This window comes from Megascapheus bottae, chromosome 10, assembly GCF_031878675.1.
Source record: "Megascapheus bottae isolate mThoBot1 chromosome 10, mThoBot2.hap1, whole genome shotgun sequence".
In the NCBI taxonomy this organism is placed as follows: Eukaryota; Metazoa; Chordata; class Mammalia; order Rodentia; family Geomyidae; genus Megascapheus; species Megascapheus bottae.
The window spans coordinates 59358369-59384975 of record NC_143518.1 but is presented as its reverse complement, the minus strand read 5'-3'; the positions used below and the strand labels follow the sequence as shown (position 1 = coordinate 59384975).

General features: G+C 47.3%; 1 protein-coding gene across 2 annotated transcripts in view; it reads left to right on the top strand.

The window, feature by feature from the left end:
• Positions 1-449: 449 nt before the first annotated feature.
• The window catches only part of Nr5a2 (nuclear receptor subfamily 5 group A member 2), a 95486-nt gene continuing 69328 nt past the window's right edge, over positions 450-26607 (top strand). The window contains exons 1-4 of one of the 2 annotated variants that reach the window (XM_090341460.1): positions 450-543; positions 3972-4090; positions 5393-5534; positions 8190-8836. In XM_090341460.1, the coding sequence (XP_090197586.1) occupies positions 462-543; positions 3972-4090; positions 5393-5534; positions 8190-8836 (990 nt within the window). In that variant the 5' untranslated portion in view covers positions 450-461. Of the gene's footprint in view, positions 544-3344; positions 3395-3971; positions 4091-5392; positions 5535-8189; positions 8837-26607 lie in introns of those variants that run through there. The other variant, XM_090341459.1, reaches the window with a different exon arrangement.

The window sequence follows — 26607 nt, the reverse complement described above, 5'->3', positions numbered from 1 at the left end:
AGAGAGAGAGAGAGAGAGAGAGAGAGAGAGAGAGAGAGAGAGAGAGAGAGAGAGAGAGAGAGAGCACTGCTGAGCCCGAGCCGGAGGGCGGGTGGCGGCGGCGGGCGGAGCGAGTCGTCGGAGCCGTCCGGAGCCGCGGCAGCCTCGCGGCCGCGCACCGGAGCCCGGCGGCGCGCGGACCGGTGTCCCGGGGAGCGGCGTCGCGGCCGCCCGCACGGCGCGCGCGGAGCCGAGTCGCTCGGACGCCCTTCCCCGCGGGCCTCCCCGGCCCTGACCCGCTCCTCGCCGCTCGGGGAAGCTCCGGGGCTGCGGAAGCGGACGGGGCTGAGTTCCTGCCCGGCGGCTCGCGCGGGCGGGCGGGCGGGCACCGCGGCGCCCCTGCCCCGTCTCCGCCGAGCTGACCCTCCCGCCGCCCGCGTCCAGGTGCTGGGCTGGCGCTCCGAGCCCGAGGCCGCCTGGTCATGCTGCCCAAAGTGGAGACGGAAGCCCTGGCGCTCGCTCGATCGCATGGGGACCAGGGGCAGATGCCGGAAGCCATGCAAGGTAAGCCGACCACGCGCGGCGCCCGGCTCCCCGCCGCGTCCCCGGCCGGCCGCGATCGCCGCTGGCCAGGGGAAGGCTGCAGGCGGCATTCGGGCAATCGGGGACCCCCCCCCCCCGCCATGGCAGACATAAAAGTTTATGACTTGAACAGCGCAGGCTGAGCTCTCCCAACCCAGGTCTAATTGGCCGCTTCTAATTACGCACCCGAGCTCAGACAAACGGGGGGGACTTCCGAGGACGTCTCCGGAGCGCGAGGGGTCCGGGCGTCCGGCGTCGCTCTGCCCTCGGCGCGGCTGAGAACGTCCAGTGCAGAAAGAGAATCCCCTCAGCCCCCCCAAAAGGTGCGAGCTGTGCAGGGGAGCCCCCGAAACTCCAGGCGAGCCCCGATGCCAGCTCGGCTCGGGGCAATTCTTTAAACCGCTGGCACAACTTACTGGGGAAGTTGCCTCGCCCCGTCCCCGGCGAACGTGGAGCCCCCGGGGCGAGCGGACGGAGGTGAGCCCGGGGCTACGCCGCCCGTCCGGGAGCGGAGAATTTGGAAGTCCCACCGGTGTTCCCACCACTTGATAATCGCCGAAGAAGGAGAGGAGAAGGAAAGATGGGGCTGGCGATGTATTCCCCATTCCCAAACAGCCCGTGCCGGCGTGGTGAGGTCGCGTTCGCTCCGGGAACAATGCGAGGAAAAGCCCCCGGCTCCTCCGCCCGCGCCGCCGCCCCGCGCAGGGCGCGCGGGCCCGGATCCGGCCGCTGCCCGCGTCCTCCTGGAGCGAACTTGAAAGGGCCGGGGAAGCGCTGGGAGCCCCGGAGCGGTGGCCCCGTGGCGGGAGGACCCCGGGAGGCCGGGCGGGTGGCAGTCCGTCCTCTCCCGTGCTCCCAGGACTTCCTCGAGCCTCCACCGAGGCTGCGGACTCTCCAGAGGCTGCAGCGCCCCGGGGTTCACTTCGTAGAGGGTCCGCAGCCTGGCGGCCCCCCGAGACTTCTGGCCCTGCAGCCCCGATCGAGGGGGGGGGCGCGGGAAGCGGGACTCGGGGCCCCCGGTCGCTCCCCCCGAGGCCTGCGCGGTGCTGGGGTCCCAAAGGGAAGTCGCGGCTTCCCGCTCGCGCGCGGGCTGTGCAGACAGATCAGGGTCCAGTGGGAGAGGGGAGGGCAGTGGCCAGGTAATGAGTCCTTGGGGAGGTCCCCGGGGGCCCTCGGGACGCGACCGACCACCCCCAAATCGAGGTGGGGACTCAGGGTCTCCGCGGCCGCTCGCCCAGCAGCGGGGGAAACGCCTCCCGTGGGGATCTCCTGGCTCCTTCGTGTCGCCCACCCCACTCGCGTGCGTGGTCTGTTGGTGACAGGGTCACACACGCAGGTCGGGGGACCCCAGAAACAGGATCCGCCACCGGCTTCCCGCGCGGCGTCCAACTTCGCCGAAACTTCCCGGCGTCGGCTCGTCGCCCCGGCCTCGGCGCCCGGGCCGCGATCCCCGCTCCTCCCTCGGGGCCCAGACCAGGGGGGCACGGGGACCTTGTGGCAGCCGGGGCGGGGGGCAGGGGAACCGACGTCCGAGCCCCCAGTCAAGCGGCGCCCGGCCTCGGCCCGCGGCGCCTGGCTCCGCACCCAGCCTGGCTTTGGAGTTTCTTCGGGCTCCTTTTCCCAGGCCTGGGGCCACATTTCCGTGTGGGGCCCCCAACGTGGGCGCGAAGACCCTCCCCTCCGGCGGAATTGGCTATGTGTACCCCTTAGGTGTGAAGTTGGGGTTTGCGTGCTGGGGAGGAGAGAGAAAGCAACACTTGGTAAAAACTTTACATTTTTCTTTCCGCCCCTAAAATGTGCCTGGGGACCCGTGGTCCCAAGTTTCCCGGAGCGCGCGGTCCGCCACCGCCAGTCCAGGTCCCCGGTCCTTGGCGGGGCGCCCTCGGAGCTGCCGCCCGGGCCCGCACGGCTGCCGGGGTGCCGGGGAGGCGACCGCAGCCCCCGCAGCCCCGCAGCCCGGGCTCCTTCTGCCTCTGGCGCCAGGCTTCCCGGGATTTTCCCAAACGTTGGGCCACTCCGTCCGGTTTCAGGCCGGGCCTGGGGCTCGGCTCCCCGGAGAGCTCTGCGGAGCTGAGCCCGGCCCTCGCTGTCCCCCAAAGCGCCGCCTGCGTCCCCAGCCCTGCGCCAGGCCCACACTCGACTTCTAAAATCAGTTCCTTCTGCCGGGAGGCAACAAGGCGATCCAGGTATTTGGGCAGTGAGGTGGAGCTCGTTCTCCACTTAGTGAGAGGAAGCTCCGGCCAGGTGGGGGTCCCCCCCCCCCGCCCCAGGCCACTAATTAACTAAGAACAAACGACGTGCACGGCCCGGGGCAGCCCGGGCTGAGCCGCGGCGCGGGGCTGGGGCGCTCCGGGGCTTAGGGGGAAGGTTCTGGGGAGTGGGGGCGGTGGCCGCACAGGACAGGACGGGACAGACCAGTCCTACCCCGGTGACCCCGTCTTGGGGTCACCCCGCCTCCGCTTGGCGCCCGGGCGTGCGCTCGGGGACTGGGGACCTTGAGTCTCCGGGCGGGCGGGACCCGAGCAGGTACCTCTCGGGGGGCCTCTGACTGGGAGGACGCCCTGTCGGGGTGGTGTCCCCGGGGACGCGGTCACCAGATCCCGGCGGGGAGCCGCGCGCGTGTCGCCGTGGCCCCGGCGCACGGGAGGCGTCGGTGGTTTGCGCGGATCGCCGGTCGCCGTGAAGTTCTAGCGGGGCGCCAGCGCCCGGCCGGGAAAGCAGCGCCCCGGGCTCTTCTCTTCTCCCACCCCTTTTTGTTCCTTGGGTTTAGGCGTCCTCTCCTTTCCCCTTCTTGTCACTTTCGCAGGACACACTCCAACGCGAGGAGATGAAAGTAAGCAGCGGTGCCGAGTGTGTGGTGGAGGGCGGAATGAATGACGGGGTGAATCCAACAGGTGTGGACGTGGGGAGCCGCCGGCGGCCGCCCGCGTCCCGGCCTCCCGACCCCCTGCAGAAAGTACAAATTCGTGCTAAGGCCACGTCCGGGAAACTGCTTCGGGAGTGCGTGTGCGTGTGCGCCGCCCGTCTGTCCGTCTGCCCGTCCCCTTGGCAAAGGTGGCATTCTGGAATTCACTTTAGACCTTCCTTCTCCACACGGCTCCCACTCTGTTTTACAGAGTTGTGAGACCCGGGTTCAACATAAGTCAGGTTGAAACGCACACACAAAGAAGTTGGAATTCTTTATTCAATTGAAAAGTATGATGCCTGATTATGGATGCCCAGAGTTTTGTTCTTTTAAGTAGAAAAAAAGAATTCTCTTCAGTATCATTTGGATTAAAAATACGTTTTTATTTTATGACTTTACCTGGTGATATTTTCCCACCAGTCATCAGAATGCATTTCCTTGTAGAAGCCTCGGTGGCAAATTAAATTAGAGGTGTGTACACATGCCTTTTTTTCTTCCTCTTCAGTGTCTCAATTTAAAATGGTGAATTATTCCTACGATGAAGATCTTGAGGAGCTGTGTCCTGTATGTGGAGATAAGGTGTCTGGATACCATTATGGGCTCCTCACGTGTGAAAGTTGTAAGGTAGGCACACACATTGCCTTAAATAAATAAATATATATATATATAATATACAAACCCAGTATGAGCCATTGCATTTTTTCTGAAAACTGAATTTAAGTTGCTGCCCCCACCACGACTACCAAAGACTCAAAGATGGGAGTCTTAGATATTCTTAGAAATATATGTCTGATCTAGTTCAAAGGGAAATAAAATAGGCTGCTTAGAAAACTTTGCCGGTCTTATGGCTTTAAACTATTTTTATTGTAGTAAAGTAATGTAGCTGTAGAAGGTTGTTCATTGCAAGCAGTCCTAAATATTGATTTCACTTGACTTATATATATTTAAGGCATCGTTGTTCTTGAGCAAGACTGTGTCAAAGTATTTTTCTCAAATGCATTATAACTTCAGAGTCGTCCATGCTACAAGCACAGCACTTTTAAGCACTTTTTTAAAATAATGTTAGGTTTTTATAGAGTCCTAGGGAGTTTAGTATTCTGTTTCAACATTTTATAGTAGAAAACTGAGAACAATTATATACAGCAAGGCTAGTCTCCTTTTTCTCTATAGAACACATGAGACTTCTCTTCACAACTAATAAGATAACTAAGAATACTGACAGTAATATTTTTATTCTGTGTACAAATTTTATCTTGATTAATTTTTCATTCAAATTACAAAGAAAACATAAACTCTGATACAATTCGGCTTTGAGATCCATGCTCTCCCTTAATCTATAAATTTCATCTTTCTTTTAAAAGATAAGAAGATTTTTCTCCAGACACAAAGACTTTCCAGTGACATTGTGAACATTTCCCCATTTTGCCCTTTAAATCCTTTTGCTTTTAACTGTCTAGTGTTGACATTTGTAAAAGATCTAAGGTGTTTTGCTATTCAGTTTTCCCCATTGGCATTGTACTGAAATTATTTCTGACTTCTTAAAAACAATGCAAGTTTCCCTGAACACCTCTGCCAGGAGCATAGAGATTAATAGGAAAACAGAAATTAAAAACAATCAGTGGTCAATACAGGACTTGTTGTTGTTGTTTTTCCTTTTTCTAACGCAGGATGAAGTGGTATGCAGTCAAATCTCCCCAAGTTTTGATCTAATTCTTCAGGAATATAACTTTGGGGCCAGGAAAATCTCTCCTGTGATCTGACAGTGTTATGCAGGATTGATTTTGTTGAAATATAAAATAAACCACAGAATCCCATCAGGGCCCAAGTGGTACAATGAAAGGATTTACTGGTGATTTCCTTAAAGTGAAACAATGGAGGGAACCTGTTAGATTTATAATCCATCTCACTGTTTTCTCTGTCTTGCAGGGATTTTTTAAGCGAACAGTCCAAAATAATAAAAGATACACATGTATAGAAAACCAGAACTGCCAAATTGACAAAACACAGAGAAAACGTTGTCCTTACTGTCGATTTCAAAAATGTCTAAGTGTTGGAATGAAACTAGAAGGTAAGATTCTTCTAAAGAAAATTGCTTATTACAAGTCTCTAAGCACAGTTACATAAAAACACGAGGTAGCAACTTACTAACATTTTTTCCCAGTGTTTCAATATTATGAAATGAATTGGAAGAACTTTTTGTTGTGTTTGCATGGTAGTTTCTCATTAAAAAAACAACTCTCTCATTTGACATTTAAGTTTTTTAAAAATTGTTGAAATTGTTATCCTTTCCCTTATTTTATATTTGGGAATAGATACTTTTTTTAAGTCCTAAAAAGATCAACAGAATTAAAGCGATTCAATTGAGAACCAATAAAATTAACTTACAAATAAATATATAAAGCTTTCATATTCTTTAAGTTCTCAAGCCAGAACAGCCTGGTAAAATTCCATTTTTCTCTTCCCTTGGTAGGCACTCTCATCCCCCTAATTGTTAATACTAATTTCGTGATTTTTGAGCAAAAGCCTTTAACCGTGCAAAGAAATTTTTCATACAGTATTTTCTACAATGCAGAAAGGGACCATACTCTCATTTTTAAAAAAATGCGATAAGGACTTTGCAAAATAAAATCATAGATAGGAAGCATGAAAAATATCAAGTCAGTAGCAATGGTTCAACAAGAACAAGAAAATGATTTCCTCAAAAGCCACACCATACTTTGTTGTACACTTCAGAGTTCAGATTGGCGAGCAGTAAAGTTAATATGTGACTGCTGTAAATAATTTGTAGTTCGTGGGCTGTTATGGTAGGCTGCTATTTTCCAGCCTTTGACCTACTGGCTTTGCACAGATTAAATATACTGCAAATAAAGTACTAACAGGGACACACGTCCGTGCCAGTGCTAGATAGAAGAGTGCCTTTTATTTGATCATTGAGGCACAGGCCACTGAGGGGATTTTTTTTTGGGGGGGAGGATGTGAAACTCATATTTGACAGAAAATACTAGGAAAAAAACATAATAATTTCAAATTGTCTGAATTGCTAACAGATTTCTTCAAATAAAAATGGCTGGTTTGGATGTCATCAGGATTGCTTTAGAGGAGACTAAGGAAAGCATTGGTGCTTGTTCATTTTCTTTATTGCAAATCATGTTGTTGATCAAATAGGGGGAAAGTACAGTAGACGTATGAGACCCAGAAGACAAAATGTGAAAAGCTAGATGCCGCGATTTCCTACAGTCTTTCCTTTTTGTTGTCATTGTTTATCTTGAAATTTTTACATTACCTAACCTTAAAAATTAGATTGCATGTAAGTCACTCATGGTACTCGTATGTCTATTTAACGATGGGATGAAACAATTGACTATCCAACACATTACCATCCAGATGACACACTCGTTTTGATTGAAGGTAGGGTTTTGGATACCTAGAGTTCACAATAAATTTTTCATGTGATACTAATCCTAAGATAAAAAGCTCCAAAACTACACCTCCAGCAATTCCAGCCAGTTCCAAGCAGATGGCCTCCTCTGGTTTCTGATTGCCATGGGCCATGCGGGGCTTGGGCAGAGCTGCTAGCTAATGGAAGGGACAAGGTGTGGGATCCCAGCCCCATGTGGCAGAACAGGCCTCTCTAGATGGCTTTTCCAAAGGACTTTTCTTTGATTAGGTCTCTGTTCAAATGAAAAGTAATAGTATGGTTATAGAGTGTGCAGTGACCTAGCCCAGGTGTAAACCATTTTCTCAAGAAAGAGCTACTGTAGACCTAACTCTTTTGTAACCTCATCACCTATAATGTCCCAGAGGAAGATGCCAGAAGGAAAAAAATACAATCTAATACAGAAATGAGTTGTTGCACCTTTTCCTCCTAAATAAGTAAATCAACCTTACACCAGAGATTGCTTGAACTTCCATAAAGATGCATGGTGTAATGTAAATTGGCTTGATAGCCTGAAAGACATGGATACTTCAGTATGAACACTGATCCAGACTTCCCTCCTTCCTTCCTTCCTTCCTTCCTTCCTTCTTTCCTTCCTTCCTTCCCTCCTTCCTTCCTTCCTTCCTTCCTCCCTCCCTCCCTCCCTCCCTCCCTCCCTCCCCCTATTCCCCACCCCCGCTGGTGCTGGGGTTTGAACTCAAGGTCTAGGTGCTATTTGTTAGATTCTGTGTTCAAGGATGGCACTGTGCCACTTTAGCCATACTTCCAGCTTTTTGGTGGTTAATTGGGGATAAAAGTCTCACCGACTTTCCTGGCCAGCCTGTCTTTGAATCACAGTCCTCAGATCTCAGCCTCCTGAGTAGCTAGGATTACAGCATGAGCCACTAATTCCTGGCCTGATTCTCTTTCTTAACAATATTAAATTACCTCCAAGGTGAGGCAAAAAATTATGAAATCGTTTTCCTTCACAAAAGGGTTAATTTCTCCAAATAATTTTTGAGTAGTAAAACAACCTTGGAAAGAAAAAAGTCATAAAGAAGTCATAGTTTGGAGTTTTTTTTCTTCTCTTTGTTGTGTGTGTGTGTATGTGTGCATGCGTGTGTGAATGCACATGCACATGTGTGTATGTGTTTACTTTCATAGACTCCTTGTATGCTAAAGGTAATAAAAGAAAACATAGCTACCAAAACAATTTCTAGTCCGTTTTCATCATTAGTAAATGCTGAGGTTTCTGGGGAAGGCTAAGAATGTGCATCTTATTTAAACTTCTACTTCTCTCCTCAACAGCTGTAAGGGCTGACCGGATGCGTGGAGGAAGGAACAAATTTGGGCCAATGTACAAGAGGGACAGGGCCTTGAAGCAACAGAAAAAAGCCCTCATCCGAGCCAATGGACTTAAGCTAGAAGCCATGTCTCAAGTGATTCAGGCCATGCCCTCTGAGCTGACAGTCTCGTCTGCAATTCACAATATCCATTCCGCTTCCAAAGGCCTACCTCTGAACCACACCGCCTTGCCACCCACAGACTATGACCGAAGTCCCTTTGTCACTTCCCCCATTAGCATGACAATGCCACCTCCCAACAGTCTGCCCGCTTACCAGACCTATGGCCATTTTCCTAGCCGGGCCATTAAGTCTGAGTACCCAGACCCCTACACCAGTTCGCCTGAGTCCATCATGGGTTATTCCTACATGGATAGTTACCAGACCAGCTCCCCAGCGAGCATCCCACAGCTGATACTGGAACTCATGAAATGTGAGCCCGATGAGCCACAGGTTCAAGGCAAAATCATGTCCCACCTACAGCAGGAGCAGGCAAATCGCGGCAAGCATGAGAAGCTGAGCACATTTGGGTTAATGTGCAAAATGGCGGATCAAACCCTCTTCTCCATTGTTGAGTGGGCCAGGAGTAGCATCTTCTTCAAAGAACTGAAGGTATGACTCCCTTCCAATCGCCTCTCCAAGGATGGTGCTGGGCTTCTGAATAATTGGTTCTTAGGGGTCTATGTAGATATATTTCTTTTTCTGGTGCCATAAAAGGGCTCAAACTCAGGGCCTTGGGCTCTCTTGGCTTTGTCACTCTGGACCACTCAAGTCACACACACCTTGCTGCAGGCTGTTTGCTGGCTCACTAGAGATAAGAGTCTCACAGCTATGTCTGCCCCCATTGGCTTTGGCTATAATCCTCAACTCTCAGTCTCCTGAGTAGCTAAGGTTAGAGGCATGAACTGCCAGCACCCAGCTTTCTTTCCTTTGTATAAGTTAAGAAAAACAGAACCAAGTACTTCAGGACTCACGTAAGGTGGGCTTTTTTCATGTGGTCGGTGATATTCAGTCTAAAATGTGGGTAAGTGTTTTGTTTTTCGGGCTAGCAGAATGCATGTAGTATTTTTAACTCGTAATTTGTGATTTTAAAAGCTTTTTTGTCATTTGACTCTTAAGCTATGTTCTAAAGTTAATAGGACTTGAGCTAGACATGTCATCTCAAAGGTTTTATTCAAAGGAAAAAAAATGGTCAACATTTACTTGTGTACAGACAGGAGTTTAACAGTGTTTAGTATCATAGGTATTCGCTGCCTGTTTGCTTTGATGTTAGGTTGGTTAAGTCTTTGTTTTCAGAGTAGATTCCAATAGAATATTTACCATCTGTGGCTGAGGAATAGGTAAGCGATAGTTGCCTGCCGCCTGTTTGGCTTGTGTTTAGTCCCTACCATGGATGCCTGGCAGTGATTTTAATGGATTAGTACCTGGTAAACACAACACTTGTTTGTCTAAGGATCTCTATTTACCTACATAATTATTTGATTTCCTGAAACTTAAGACTGAATTAATAGCGGGAAAGTTAACTTTCATCCAGATGAAAAGTGTGGAATCTTGAGTGCCCTCAAAGGCACCTTTCGAAGCTACTGGTTTCGTTCCTCATTTAAAAACAGTGCCTTAGAGCTGAGTTTGAAATATGTTCTGTTATAAGAGCACTTTCTTAACATTTGCCGGCATGGGAGGAAATGTGGCTTCTGATTTCTTCAGGCAGCCAGAGATTTTCAAATCTGAGAGAAAGAAAGTACAGAGCAGACTTTGAACGCAAAGCTTGCATGGTCGCTGTGTGCAAGTGGACAGTAATGCTTTTCATAGAAGCGGGGTGGGAGGAATCCGGGGCTTGAACTCGGGACCTGGGTACTGTCTCTGAGCATTTTTGCTTAAAGTCTAGCTTTAGCATATGAGCCACAGCTCCACTTTGACCTTCATTGAAAGTAAGAGTCTCACAGACATTTTCCTGACCCAGCTTTGAACAATGATCCTCAGATCGCCTCCACCTGAATAGCTAATATGACAGGTGTGAATCATGGGACCCAGCCATAGAAGGCCTAAACACAATCATGTTTATATGGAAACAAAAAAGTTATCTGAACAGTGCTAAGTAAATTACTATGAATGTTTTCTTGTTTTTTTTTTTTAATATTCGTAACAATGTTTTTAAGAGACTAAGTAAGGTGTTATGGAACTGAAAAACTAAGTAGTGTGCAGAGAAAGGTCTTTGCAACCAACATAATTACTCCAGATCACCAGATTTCGTTGTAAGTAGGTTCTAGCCGACTGGATGCCATTCGTTTGTAAAGTAGTGTGTGCAGTGTGTGTGGAAAAGTTGTGTTTACATTGAGTAGGACTTGCAAGGAGAAAACAATGTGAATATAAAGTGCCTGAATCCTGGAAGTCTGACGTGAGGCATGCTGGGTGCAATGCCTGCTTTAGATTGTGAGGACCATGGCTCTGAGAGAAGTGCTCTTTATAGAAAGCTAATATAGAGGCAAATGTAGTCTCTACAGTACAGAGAAGAAAGAATACTACTACCTAGTATTACAGAATAATGTGACTTGTCCTTAGCAGTCATTAATGCAAATGAAGGGCTGCAAACTATCAAGCAGTAACTTATATAAGGCCAATACAAAGTGGAATAATACAAAAAAATGCATTGTTGTGACTATGGAGTGAAGGGAACTAGGACTTCTAGAATGCTGGGAAAATACTCTGTCCAAATGTCCTCACTTACAATGAGATTCTTTTGCATGACATGGGGTTAGAAACTTAAAGTCCTTTGGACCTGGGCTCTGTTTATCTTCAGTGTTGTTTAGAGCAGATATCAGTCTTACCATGGGGAATCCACTAAAAAGGGAAAGGAGGAAATCACAAATATTAGGGCATCTGTAGGGGCAGGGCAGGGCAGGGGTGTCGCAAGGGAACAAAAAATCTTGACCCTGGCTACTCTCTGTCTTGTGGCTTGCATAGAGCCCAAGTGATTCCATTGGGAGTAACTTAGGGATGGTTCCAACAGAATTGTAAGATGCCAGTTCACATTTGGAAAACTTTCTTTTCATTTCTAAATTGCCTTTGATTCAAACAAAAACAGAGCAAGTCAATTAAGTCAGCATTCAAACAAATGCAGGGCTGTATTTTTCAATATATTTTTAAAGGACTACAGCATACGGGAAGGAATAAGTGTGTGTGTGCATGTGTACACACGCATGTGTGTATGCTTGAACTCAGGGCCAGAGTGCTTTCCCTTTGGATTTTGTCATCGTCGTTGTTGTTGTTGTACTACTTGAGCCATACCTCAACCTTCAGTTTTGCTAGTTAATTGGAGATTAAATAGACTTTTCTTTCTTTCTGGGTCTTGATCCTCAGATCGCAGTCTCCTGAGGGTAACAGTCAAGAGCCACTGGCACTGGGCTAGAAGGAGATTTTTATATTCTATTGTGGTACACCAAAATGCATCTTTTACACACACACACACACACACACACACACACACACGTAGTTCATTCAATAGCATGTGACATGATTGTCACATGCTCTGGTATTTTCCATTCTTTTCTGCTGTATTCATGTTATGTTTCTAAGACATTTTTGATCATGAGGCAATTTCAGAACCTCTGCTGCAGGGAAGTTCTGTGGGGGTTCACCCTGTATGGCCAGGCACTGCTCCCATAGACTGCTTCCCCCAACACAGCCCAAGCCTGCAGCTTCTGTCCCCAAGTCACAGATTTTATGCTGTCCCTGAGCTGGTTCTCTGCCATTTGAGCCAGCCATACCCCTACTTCTAGCTTGTGTGTGTGTGTGTGTGTGTGTGTGTGTGTGTGTGTGCGCGCGTGTGTGCGTGTGTGCGTGTGTGCGCGCGCGCACGCTTCATAGGAGGTAAGAATCTTATGGATTTTCATGCCCAGGCTGCTTCTATCCAATGATCCTCAGATCTTAGCCTCCTGAGTAGCTAGGATTAAAGGAGTGAGCCATCTGCGCCAAGCATGCAGATTATGGTTCTTAAGTTTCATTTGGTACATTCACCCTCTTTTTAAATGTGTCGTTTTTATGCTCATATTATTTTAGCAAATTGCTCATAAAGTGATCGACTTGAGAGGCAGAAGAAAGATTTCATTTATTCCATAGTTAAGGGAAGAAGGAAGTTCAGTGGGTGGCTTTTGTTTTTGTTTTTCTACCTATCTACAAGGTAGGACCCCCCCCCCCCCCGGTCCCCCAGTGAAAAAGGTATTCTGGGAACCATTAAAAATCCTGGGAGAAAGAGGAATTGGACCCCTTACACCAGCAGTCTGTGAAGGCCACAAAATAAAGATGGAAAGGCAGCCCATTCATACATAACTGAGCTTTGGGGCTTTGCGGGTGGGAGGTTGGAAGGTAGAAAAAGATGACAGGGGATCTGACGTTCTCTACCCCTTCCCCCCCAGGTCGCAGCTCAGAAAGGCCAAGAACTGGGGCCAGGCAGATTTGGGTCACAGAGGTCTCTGTCTCTCCTGTTCCACCCCATTCCTGTGTTTACACACACACACACACACACACAGAGAGAGAGAGAGAGAGAGAGAGAGAGAGAGAGAGAGAGAGAGAGAGAGAGAGAGAGAGAGAGAGAGAGAGAGGCACAGTGTGACCTTTGACTTCCAAATCACAGGCTCTTGCCAGAGAAGCTAGAGCAAACGTCTGGGTTATCAGAAGCCCATCACTACTGCCAATTACTAAATCACTAATAATCAGGGAGACAGAGTTTCCCTAAGTCCAGATGCCCTCCCTGGAGGACATGAGTCACTTTCAGAAACCTCCATAATTCTTTCAGTCCCCTGAAGGCTCATTCAGTGTAGAGCAGGCAGCTAGCAAGCATTCTGCCAGCTAGTAAGTACTATGGGCATGTGAAGACTTTGCTAAGTACTCCAGAGCACCATACCTCTCCTGTGCCTGCATTTCCACTGGTTAAAATCTGCAAGACGTCTGGGTGGCATACAATCAGCTGTCAACAGGCCAAGGCCCGTTCTGTCCTGTGTTGTGAAAAATCCATTCAATATAGGTTCTTTATTAAGGAAGAAGGGAAGATTGCAAGCATCTCATAGATGAACTGTGCAGATAAAATCCACTTTAAGCCACCTCTGTCTTAAAATTGCCTATACTCCTGACCTTTTCTTTGCCTTTGGAAGTAAAGAGCAAGTCCAAGACTTTAATCAAGCATTTGCAATGTGTGCCCATAATTCTGGCTCTTAAGCAGCAGACGGAGATCTGAGGACCACATGGCGTGAAAGACCACTAGACTCTTACGTCCGGTTAGCCACCAGATATAGAAGTGATACTGTGGGGCTCACGTGGTAGAGGGCTTACCTGGAACAGAACAGCTCAGGGACGGCAACCCGGCCCTGGATTCAGATTCTAGTACAAGTGCGTATACGTGCATGCGCGTGTACACGCGCACACACACACAGCCCCCCCTTCATTCTGGTGAAATCCCTTCTTGCTTATGAGGGACAAGCATGCCGTTTATTGTTTTTCCCTTCACCTGTGATGTGTATTTTTTTCCTAAACACAAAAGCAGCGAAGAAATAATTCCCCGTTTGTTAAACAAGTAACAAATCTGGAGGATCTGTTTGATCTTCTAATGAGACCAGATGTCCAGCGAGAATTCTGGGAATGTGAGTGTAAGAACTCCCCCTCCACCCCCAATTCTGATACATGTAGGAATAAGAAAGCAAGTCGAAATGAACCCTGACTGAAACTCATAACTAGCATTTCTGTGGAGAAAAAAAAAATAGGTCTCAGAGACTCAGAGAGTTTGTGTCAAAGGAATTGAGCCATGCTGAAGCTAGATTTTCTCTAAAGCAAAGAGGCAATGAGAGGGCAGCCCTTCCTCTCCGCAGGCCATTGCAGAATTTCTGAGTGGTCCTGCATTTATTTTTAACCTTCCAGGTCCCTTTTCCCAAGCCTTAGTCTATCTTCCCCAACCATGACGAGTCTGTAAGCTCAGATTTTATTAGATTTGCCCTATTTTTAAGTTTTTAAAGCTAATATATCCTCTTATAGACTCTCTGTCTCTCTCTCAGTTTACCAATTTTTTTGAGCTTGAAACCTTGAAGTCACTTGCTCAGCTGACACTCTACCACTTAAAGCATGCTTCCAGATGGCTTTTTGCTGCTTTTTAATTCAGAGCTGGAATCTTGAGGACTTTTTCTGCCCAGCCTGACTTCAAACTGCGATCCTCGGGATCTCAGCCTGTTTAGTAGCTAGGATTACAGTTATAAACTACCACACCAGACAAACTTAGTCTTTCCTCTGTGTGTGTGTGTGTGTGTGTGTGTGTGTGTGTGTGTGTGTAAGTAAGAGATTGAGAGAAAGAGAATGGATACAGCAGTCTTGCCATCTTCTCCTGCCGTTGCTGGACCATGGGCTCTGGGGGGCTGAGGGTGGTCTCCGCATCCCCTCACTCTGTGGCTTCCAGAATGAAAAGTGATCACTCACCTTTCTGGGAAAGAGATTTGATTTGATCCCAGTGCAAATGAAATTGAACCATCACCTAGTCCATACTCACCAAAAAGACATGAGAATAAACGAAATGTACCCTACGTAAGTTTACAAGGGCCTTTGGAAATGGGATTTGCCTCCATTGGAGACAAACATCAAGATTTTTTTTCTATCTTAGGAAGTTTGAGAAAGAACCGAACGCTGGTGGCTCATGCCTGCCATCCGAGTTACTGGGAGGCTGAGATCTGAGGATCACGGTTCAAAGCAGGAAGGCCCACGAGACTCTCATTTCTAATTAATCACAGAGAAAGGGCCCAAGGACAGCACCTAGGCCCTGAATTCAAGGCCTGGGACCAACAAAATAAAAGAGAAAGAACTGGAACCCGTAGGTCTATCTGGTTGGTGGTTCAGGTTCTGCCTTTTGCCTCCACAAGTTTTCTTCTGGGCAGATCTGAAACAAGCTAATGGTGTTGAGAGTTCATATAATAACAGCCTCACTTGCTTGTCATTGCTGGGATAGACTAAGGCTCATTGTCTGGGCTTCTTTCTTACTGGATATTCACCAGCTAAATGCCCTGGCCCTCTATAGTTTATCTACTGGAAGCCTGGTGCAGGCATCTAAATAGCCAGACACACACCTAAATCCAGTATGTTACCAGCTGAGCTCTTGTCAGGTATTTGCTGGTGAATGATGGGAGTAGGAAGAAAGAGGACTATTTTCCTCGGTCTACTCAATGTTAGAAAAGAAAGAACTTGCTGGGGGATGGTGGCTCATACCTATAATCCTAGCTACTCAGGAGGCTGAGATCTGAGGATCGCAGTTCAAAGCCAGCCCCAGCACTAAAGTTGGTGAGGCTCTTATCTCCAGTTAACTACCAGAAAACCAGAAGTGGCTCTGTGGTTCCAGGGGTAGGGAAGAGCTTGGGGACAGTGCCCAGGCCCAGAATTCAAGTCCCATGACTGACAAAAAAAGAAAGAGAGGCGGGGGAAGGAAGGAGGGAGAGAGAGAAAGACAAAACTTATAATTTGGTGCCCACTGAGTGCTGTGCCGCTAGGTGCACTCAGGGTGCTGCCTTGATTCTTAGGACAGTCCTGTGAAGGGAGCTCAGCAGGTGGTCTCCTTTGAATTCAAAAGTGGGAGACAAAGGTTTGGACCATGTATCTCACATGCATGCATCCATGCATCCATCCATCCATCCATCCATTGTCCTTCCATACATTCATCCTTCCATCCATCCATCCATATACCCATCCATCCATCCATCCTTCCATCCTTCCATCCATCTACCCATCTTTCTACCCTTCCATTCATCTTTCTACATATCCATCCCTCCATCCCTCCATCCCTCCCCATCTTTATGCTTCTGGGTCAGCACTGGGTCCCATAGTGACATTGAGTTAACCAGTGAGTAAAACCTGGCTAACTGCTACCACCTACCTAGTTCTTTTAATCTAATAAGTTTTGCCATAATAATTAATAATTAAGAAGGCAAATCAATAAGGCAATTGGATCCACTTAGTAGGAGCAGGAGAGGATTGGAATGGAGGGTGTGTATGTTTGAGATTGCATGTAAGTGAGAGAGAGAGAGAGAGAGAGAGAGAGAGAGAGAGAGAGAGAGAGAGAGAGAGAGAGATATCAAGGTTTGGAGCAATATTAACAGGTAAAGGTTCACAGGCATAGATGATTTCAGGTCAATAGAATACACCTGTGTTTGTTTCTGGACTAAAGAGAATGAACAATAGATAATAGTATCTGTCACTTGCTGAGCTGTGAGTCGGGCAATTATTCACTGGCATTATCTTGAACACTTGGCTATCTCGGTGTAGCAGGCTTTATGGATGAGTCCCAGTGTGAAAGTGAAGGTTCTGAGAGTGGAGACGTTTATTGACTTGGTCTGTGTCACATGGTTAATGTACGATGATGCTGTTGTCAACAAGAATGCCTCTGGACTTCCCTCGTAGGCCGGGAAGTGCTTTGATACCGTTATCTCTGTGTTCCTCTAGCATAAGGACGCGGCAGATTGCACTCAAAAAGCAGCTTATTTTCCATAAGTTCATCCAATAACATCGCAATTCCTGGTTGAGGGTTTTGTGGGGTTTTTTATTTTCTTTTTTGCTGTTGCTTGTTCAAGTCCTGGAGCTTGAACTCGGGGCCTAGAGGCTGTCCTTGATCTTTTTTACTCAAGCTAGCACTCTGCCTCAGCACCACTTTTGGTGTTCTGGTGGTTAATTGGAGATAAAGTTCTCACTGACTCCTCTGCTTGGGCTGGCTTCAAACCATGGTCCTCAGATCTCAGTCTCTTGAGTATCTAGGATTACAGACATGAGCCACGGGCACCTAGCTGTCCTTGAGCGTTTTGGTTCAAGGCTAGCACTACCACTTGAGCCAGCTGCTCCACTTTTTTTTTTTTTAGCACTAGTAGTTGATTAGAGATAAGAGTCTCATAGATTTTCCTGTCCAACCTAGCTTTGAACTCATCCTCAGACCTTAGCCTCCTGAGTAGGATTACAGGTATGAGCCATAGGTACCTGACCCTCTTTGAGTTTTTGAACTAGGGGATGTCATTGTAGGAAAATGGGTCCAGACCAGATGTCCAGAACAGACATAGGTGTGTACCAGCAGAGAGGGGCAGCCCAACAATCAAACACGATGTAGCGTCTCTGGGCCTCCCTAACAAGGAGTGCCTCCCTCACCTTTGTGAACCCCCAGTGCACAGCACCATTTCTAGCTACACAATCTGTAGGCTCAAGGTTTCATCAGCTGGTCTGCTCAGAAGTAGGCACCTGCCTATTCAGAAAAAAAAAGAAAAGAAAACCTGCATCCTGATTCTGCTACTGCTTATGCTTGCTCAGAAGGCACACGACCCCCACACAGCTCAGTGGCAAGGCCTCCGTGATGGATTGTGGGGCTTCCCCCGCTCTGGATTCCTGTGTGCCCACTCTCATCCAGAGTCAGCCAATGGCTTAGAAACAACAGAAAACATGATTCCTGCAGGCCCTTCAGGACGAGGACCTAGCGCGCTGCCTCCCTGGCGTGAACTGAGTGCTTTGCTTTTCTAGAGTAGTGCTTTTATCCTCCCTATCCTCCCATTGGCCTGAGAAGTAGATCGTGCAAGTTATCCAGTGACCCTATCCCTTTGCAAAATGGCACCCTCGCTCTCTAAGGCACTAACCCCAGCCACAGTGGAAACCTCGGATGGAGATGGAGTGTATCACCCATCCTGTCACGCTCCCTGTTCCTCTCCACTGTGCAGCAGGCTGAGCTTGGGGTTGGAGGCCCTGCCTGGCTCTTTGAGAAGCACTCTAGCTCTGTGCATCCCTTGCTTTTGTTTTCTCCCCTCTCCTGCCTTTTTCTGTTCCAGACTCCCTTTCTCTTCTTTTGCATAAAACCAACCCGTCTTCTATCCAAGGTCATTTCCCACTCACAGTAACAAGGCATCCACGGTGGGAGTCCATTCCTGTCACTAGGCAGGAGGAGGAGGGGATGCTGAGGTTTCAGGCTGAGGTGAGGTGGAAGGAGTCCATGGAACATTCGCACAGAGGCAACTTTCCAGGGACCGTCTTGCCCGGGGCAGCGCACAGAGCTCTGCCAGTTGCCTCGCCAACCTGAGGCCCTGAGTTCAATCCTTTATCCTGAAAAAGAAATAAGTAGACTAATACCGATACAAATATGGAAGTCCCCTGTTGTTTTCACACACTTGTCAGGCATTGCGCGCCCAGCCAGGCAGTTGTCCATTCCTGCCAGCCAGAAGCCCACACAGCCCCACCAACGTCTGCCAGTCTGCTTCTCTCCCATGCTTAACTCCTTGGAGATCAGCTCCTAGGTGCCATGTTTTGGGTTTAACCAGGACCAATTCTGTGACATCTTTTCACGAATGAGAGACCCTGAGGGAATAGCCAAACACACAGAAATTAAAATTGGAACTCTTTAAGACACAGAGCGGTTGAGCAGAATTGTCCATCGTTGATCTCAGAGGAGTGAAAAGAAAACACATTATCTCCAGTGTTTAGAAATGGCACTGTGGTTGCTCAACATTCCGGATTAACTTTACAACCAAACTTGATCCAACTTTAATTCTGTAAGAATGCTTTTCCTTTACCTGCCAGCTTGAGTAACTGGCCAATAGGTCTAAAGTCTATCCTTTACTGAACAAGGCGAGTGTGACAAGGGGAGACTGAGGTTCAGCATGGTCCTGTTGAATCTCCAGAGTCCTGCTGTCATTTGGGATGTGTAGACTTGCCCAACCTTTCGCCAGTGCCTGGGTCTTGGTGGTTTGTGGTATCAGTGGCTACAGCAGGGCGGGACCACCTTGTAGGAACTCACTATCAGGTTTCCACATCCCTTGTTTATAGGATGGTTCACTTGACAGCGAGTAGTATAATCATTTCATTTAAATTAAAAACATTTCATGGAAATGAAACACCGTAGACCATGAATGCATGTTGAAGCAATGTTAAAGCAATGTGCTAGATAGCCATTCTGTCTCTTTCTCCCTCTCTTCCCCTCCCCTTCCCTTTCTCTTCTTTCTCCCCCCCTTCCCTCTTTTCATGGTCTTCTCTGTTGCTCTAGCACTGGCTAACACTCAGCCTCTTCTTTCTTTCTTTCTTTGTTTATTCTTTCTTTCTTTCTTCCTTCCTTCCTTCCTTCCTTCCTTCCTTCCTTCCTTCCTTCCTTTCTTCCTTTGTCAGTCCTGGGGCTTGAACTCAGGGCCTGAGCACTGTCCATGGGGCTTGAACTCAGGGCCTGAGCACTGTCCATGGGCTTTCCTCAAGGCTAATGCTCAACCACTTGAGTCACAGCACCACTTCTGGCTTTTTCTTTGTTAGTGGTACCGAGGAATCAAACCCTGGGTTTCATGCATGCTAAGGTAAACATTCTACCACTAGGCTACGCTCCCAGCCTCCCTTTATCTTTATTATTCTGCCACATTCAATAAACACTCCAAGTAACTGGAAAACTTTCTCAGGGTAATGGTTCACATGACTTGTTACTAGTGCTGCTGATTTTTGTGATCCTTACTCTTCAGCCTTATTTACTAGTAAATAACGACATGTCTCTGTTGGTTTGAGGTCCCAGATAATTCTCACTCTGTGCACGCAGGTGTTTGTGCTTTGGATGCATATTCTGTTTCAGTTATGTTTCTGAAATGTTGGTTCGTTCTAAGACTTCTTTTTATGTGTGTCTGACATCTTGAGGCTTGAACTCAGAGCCTCACACTCACTTTTTCCAATCAGAGCTTGCACACTTCCACTAAAGACTTTTCAGTGGTGAGATAAGATAGCGGTGGTTTACTTTTGAGATGAGAACACACTTTTCCTCAGCCTCTGGAGCATCTTGGATTACAGATGTGAGCCACAGCCACCTGACAAAAGGCATGTGTTGCTTTGCCCACTGTGTCCTGTCCGCTCTGAAATCTCTCTACAGCATCTCTCCCTCATCCACATCCTCTCATTCATCCAACTTGAATAAGAGGCTTTACTTACTATCCGATTCCATTTTTTTAAAAAAAACAAATATTACATTTCCCCTCATAAAATAATGATGCAGTAACATGTTGGTGGTGAAGAGTTGGCCACAGAATTCTTTCACAAGTTTTCCTCTGGGTGATGAAAAGCTGTTATGCTATTTTGACTAGCTAATCAAATGTAATTGGGTAGTTTGAAGTGCCTTAGATTCCCCATGCTCCGTTATCAAAGCAGGAAATGTAACTTGTGGAGCAGATGAAAGCCAGCTCTCCCGGTCTTCTTTCAATTATAGATCTGACAGAGCAAATGAAAAAACAGCTCTGCTGTGCAAAACACAGAATCTTGAAACACCCCTTAATGTTGATGCCGAATTAGCTATTAGCACATTATCATTTACTCTAATTGATTCTTGCTCCAGTTTGCTGGAGGAAAAAAGAGTCAAGATGTTTTTGGGTGTCTGTGCCAGTACTGGGGTTTGAACTCAGGACTTGGGCACTGCCACTTCACTTTCTTGTTCAAGGTTGGCACTCTACCACTTGAGCTACAACTCCACTTCTAGCTTTTTACTGATTAAGTGAAGATGAGCGTCTTAGCCTTTTCCTTCCTGGGCTGTCTTTGAACCATGATCTTCAAATCTCAGCCTAAGAACCTCAGAGTTATAGCTAGGATTAAAGGCATGATCTATGGGCTTCTAGTTGGGCAAGAACTGAAGAGAGAGGAAATGTTTAGATAGAGTGACAATGCTGTTTCCATGAGATTCACATCCGAGCTGGTAGTGAGGATGAAAATGAATTGATACTCCATGTCTTTTGTGACAAACCATAGGATTTGAGAAAACAATAAAGAATAGTTTAAACCCATAAACTGACCTTTGTGATTTCAAAGGAGTCTGAGGGTTGCTAATTTTAGAGCTGTAACATTTGGCACGCATGCGCAGTGTGTGTGTGTGTGTGTGTGTGTGTGTGTGTGTGTGTGTGTACAGGCAGAAAGGCAGGTCTTAATATGCTGATGTATTGGTAGTGCTGGAGTTTGAGTTCAGGACCTCAAGCTTGCTAGGCAGGGGCTTCACCACTTTAGCCTTGCCCCCAGCTGTACTTTAGAGCATGCCGTTGCATTCCTCCTGAGTCTTTGAAACCATCCTGCTAAGCTGTTGGCTTTTGAAAAAGATCAACACAAAACATTTTGCCTGCCCTTTCCTGGGTTATAGTACTTTTTCTTCTTGAACATTCTGTCAGAACCCTCTCTCAAACCTAGGGGCCACAAGTGAGTAGGTGTGACCACGGCTGGCCACGCCAGGGTTTCACTGGCAAATTCACCTTCCTTCTCCCATCATTCTCCACCCAGCATGGCTTGGGCACTGGCTGCAGCTCTAGCGGGCTGGACACCTGTGAAAACCCTCAGGCCACTCATTCTCTGTGGACATGGAAGTCCCGCACAGACAGACATGCACCCGCCCCAGGGACACCCTCAGACGTTTTCTGCAAGTGCTTCCTCAGAAGGACTTACAAACCGGTCCCACTGTGCTTCTGTCCAGGTGGAAGATGACACTGAAACCAAGAAAATGCATTCTCAAGGGCCTGAAGCCAACCCTACCCTGAGAGGGACCCATATTAGCCAATAATAACAGTAGTAGTAGTAATAATACTAGTAATAATAATAATGCCTAGTTCTGGTGGCTTACGCCAGAACTGTAATCCTAGCTACTCAGGAGGCTGAGAGCCGAGAATCAAAGCCAACCCAGGTACCAAAGTTTGTGAAACTTTTATCTCCGATTAACTACCAGAAAACTAGAAGTGCTGTTATAGCTCAAGTGGTAGAGAGTGCTGGCCTTGAGCTGAAGAGCTCAGGGACAGTGCCCAGGTCCAGAGTTCTCGCCCTCCGACTGACAAAAAATAATAATGATTAAAAAACAAAATCTGGACATGGAACCAGGAGTTTAGCCTAGCGGTAGATGCTTGCCTAACATGCACAAAGACCCAGATTCAATTCCTCAGTACCACATACTTGGAAAAAGCCAGAAGTGGTGCTGTGGCTCAAGTGGCAGAGTGCTAGCTTTGAGGAAAAAGCCAAGGACAGTGCTCAGACCCTGAGTTCAAGCCCCATAAATGGCAAAAAAAAAGAAATCTGGACAGGTTTCTGTGTCTCAAGTGGTAGATCACTAACTCTGAACAATAAAAGCAGCACTCACGTTCGAATCCAAGTTCAAGTTGCAGAACTGGCAGGCACACACACAGACATACACACAGACACACACACACACACACACACACACACACAAGTCTTCAAGTGCGTCCCTAATCACCTGCTCAGAAGTTTTCCCTGTCTTTCCCCCACTCCCCATTCTCCATCATAGAAACAAAGGCAAGAGTTCATAAAATACAAAGCCAGCCTCTGTATTTTGTCCAGAATGGTAGCAGACTCTTTCTAAGGTGGCACAGGGAGGGGGCTGGGCTGGGAGGGGTGGGGAAGAAAGTAACAACCAAGAGGATTCTGGGAAAGCAAGTAGCAGGTAGAAAGCAGATGGAAAGGGGGTGGTGGGGAGAAGCCAGCAGAACACAGCAACATGTCAAGATTTTATTTTATTTATCTATCTATCTATCTATTTATTTATTTAATTTTATTTTGGTGGTTAGTTGGAGAAAAGATTCCCATGTAATTTCCTGCCTGGCCTGGCTTTGAACTACAATCCTGAGATCTCAGCCTTCTAAGTAGCTAGGATCACAGGCGTGAGCCATGAGCGCTGGCCAATATTTTCTTTTGTTTTTAGAGACAAGGTCTGTCCGTGTAACCGAGGCTGACCTGACACTTGTGATCTTCCTGCTCCAGCCTGTGCAGGGCAGGGATTGCAGGCATGTGCCATGATAACTCGCCTGTGATTTGGGTTTTAGAATAGACTTTTTTCCTATGATTGTCAGCACTCAGCTGAAAGTGCATTCCCTGGATTGTTGTTATTGTGAACAGGATTGTTGTTATTGTGAACATCGTAAACTTTGCTGCTTACAGAAGGTCCAAGGTTGGCATCTTTTATTTGCTAGAGTGTTTTGTTGTTGTTCTTTCCAAAGACTTTTCCCCCCTAGGTAACTTGGTTATTGGTAGCAGGCATGTGCTTGAAGTCTTGGTCTTTGTTTCCTGTTTCATTTTAACAAATATGATGTATTTGCAGTTCTTCAGTGTAAGACTCTTTTTTGATCTGAAAGATACATTTTTCCAAACCATAACCTGATCTCTTGCTGTTTCTTTCACAGTATTTAGTGGCCCTAAACTAGACTTGCAGGGTCTTGTCTGTCCCATTGTCAGCAAAGAAAGTGACGACATTGACTTCTTTTTTTTGTTAGTTCTGGGGCTTGAACTGAGAGCCTGAGCACTGTCCTTGGGCTTTTCTCAAGGCTAGCACTCTGCCACTTGACCCACAGCACCACTTCCAGCGTTTTCTATGTGTATGGTAATGAGGAATGGAACCCAGGTCTTCGTGCATGCTAGGCAAGCACTCTACCAGTAGGCCAAACTCCCAGCCCTTCACGGTTGACTTTTTAAAAATTGCTTTTTGCCTAGGTCCCACCCCAGGCCTGATGAATTACACATTCATTCATTCATTTATTCATTCACCATATATTAATTCAGTACCAAGTATGTCCAGCCTGTTCCAGCCCAGAAGGCAGAGAAGTGGATGAGAGAAAAGACAACAGAGCAGGTGTCAACCAGGCAGTGTGGTCATGTGTTAGGCAGAAGGGAGGATTAGAAAGGTCCTGGAGAGACTGGTGTGAAGGGGTGAAGGCTGAGCCATCCCTCAGAGGAAGAACTGAGCAGAATGCACGGCCTGCACCAATCTGGAGACAGTATTTGGACCACCGCCCAAGGCTTCCATACAGTCCACGTCACCTACCACCTTAGCGTGTTCAAGACTCTCCAGGAACGCGTGTGCCATGGGGCCGAGGAAGGTTGACCCATTCCAAGTCACGGAAGCCTTTGGGTTTCGTTCTGTTGGACATAGAAAGCGGTGAGGAGAGACGCCATGCTCGCAGGAGAGAGGAGCTTGGGTTGCATGCTGGGAAGCGGGTGGAGGGCCAGTGGAGAAGGCTGTGGATGGCTCGAGGATGTTGCGCAGAGGTAAAGCTGGGAGACATTGCTGAAAGGATGTGAAAAGGCAAAAAATCAGACGGCCAAGGATGATCCTTGCCAGTGTGGTTCTCTGCGTGTCATTTGCAGAGCAGAAACAGCATTTTCAGAGCCAGTCCTGTGTTTCCTGCTCAGGTGCCAGGCGCAAATGTCAGATGCCCCCTCCAGGCCCACTCCTGGCTCTTCTGTATATTTTCAGGAGATCTCAGCGTGGCCACCGCCCTGCACCCATATCAACTCGAGGTCTTCTCAAAAGCTTCCTAAGGCAAGATCGCCTACATGTTCCATGCCATGCCTTTCAGAGTTTCACCGCAGTCAAAAGGAATGAGAACAGATATGAGAGAGAGAGAGAGAGAGAGAGAGAGAGAGAGAGAGAGAGAGAGAGAGAGAGAGAGAGAGAATATTTTATGTAAAATGTAATATGGTTTAAGTCTACACTTCCTAAATTGACTGACATGAATATTACTCGCCTTCCAATACATGCTTTTTTACTGAAACTTTCTTCCTAAATATAATTTCTGGCCTTGCATGGTAGCACCTTCCTGAAACCCCAGCACTTGAGAGGGTAAGCTAGGAGGACTTCAAGTGTAAGACCAGTTTGGCCTCCTTAGTAAGATTGGTCTCAAATCCCTCACTGGCTTCAAGACTATAACACAGCCTTGCCTGTGGACCGAAGCAGCAATTTTCCTACACACTGGGGAGCCATCAGTGAGCCTTGCTGGCTATCCAGCTACTCTGTCTTCATTCTCTTCACCTCATTGTCTGTTATTCACGAATGCTGGCACAACCTGTCATGTCATGTCATCCTCTCCACTCACTCAAGGCTGGGGGAGGGGGTGGTTTCCTAGCACAGGTGGCACAGATGTAACTAGAATGTTCTGTGCGTTCTCTCTTTTACTCCCGTGCATTCATACTGAACAGCCGCCACAGTGCTGGCTGGAGGCATGGCTTTCACAGCCAGCCAGTTAGGAAAATGCGGAATTTTGTGTTGCATGTTCTGAAAGTCTTAGGAGTCCTCGTACTGTAGAAATTCAATTATTTGATGATCAAGACGAGTTTCACTTATCTGAAGTGCTGATTTTGGAATATCAGAATATATATAATAGGGAGGGGTACAGGTCTGAACACAATACTGATTGTTACTTTTTGTTTTTGTTTTTTGTTTTTTGTTGTTTTTTTTTTTTGCCAGTCCTGGGCTTGAGCTCAGGGCCTGAGCACTGTCCTTGGGTTTTTTCTCAAGGCTAGAGCTCTACCACTTGAGCCTCAGCACCACTTCCGGCTTTTTTCTATGTATGTGGTACCGAGGAATCGAACCTGGGTCTTCATGCATGCTAGGCAAGCACTCTACCACTAGGCCAAACTCCCGGCCCCTACTGATTGTTACTTTATATATTCTGAAGAGAATTTCATGCAGTAGTTTTTTTTGCCAGTCCTAGGCTTGAGCTCAGGGCCTGAGCACTGTCCTTGGACTTTCTCAAGGCTAGAGCTCTACCACTTGAGCCTCAGCACCACTTCCGGCTTTTTTTCTATGTATGTGGTACTGAGGAATTGAACCCAGGTCTTCGTGCATGCTAGGCAAGCACTCTACCACTAGGCCAAACTCTCAGCCCTCATGCAGTATTTTTAGAGAGCCTTCATTTTGACTGCAACCCATCCCAGGTGGTCAGTGTGGAATTTTCTACTTGTTCTGGAATTGGGAGCATTGATAGTAGTAGGGTTCGAATCCAGGGTGGCCTCATACTTTAGAGATGGGTAGTCTATCACTGAACCATACTTCCAACCAAGATTCGGGGTTTTTTTGCTTATTTTTCAGTTTTTAAAGTTAATTTCCAATAGTTGTACAAAAAGGTCTCAATTTTAATATGTCCATTTGTGAGTACAGCCCATCTTTATCCGAATCACCCCTTCCTTCTTTCCCACCCTCACCTACCCCCCACCAGCCCCTCAAGTTGCCCGGTTCTGCTTTCACATATGTGTCATGAATATCATGATGAAAGCCTCATCCATTTTCTATCAGGAGCAGAAGAAAAAGCCCTACTACCAATCATTAGCTTAAGCTTAGATGGCTGTCCAGATAGGGTACTTTACAATAGTTTCTGAGCTAAGGGATACTGTTTTGCTTTCGCTTTTATCAAAATAAAACATTAGGTGAAAACCTAGTGAGAAGGCACCTAATACAAGTGTCCAAAAAAATCTATTATGCCATTAGATTTGAGTGCAGGACTCAGCCTGTAGTTCAGTGACCTCACATTGAGAAAGTGGATGATGATCACACGATTGCTTCTTAGTACTGGAGTTCTTGGTCCCATCTGTTTGCCAGCCGAGGAGTAAAAGCTAGCACC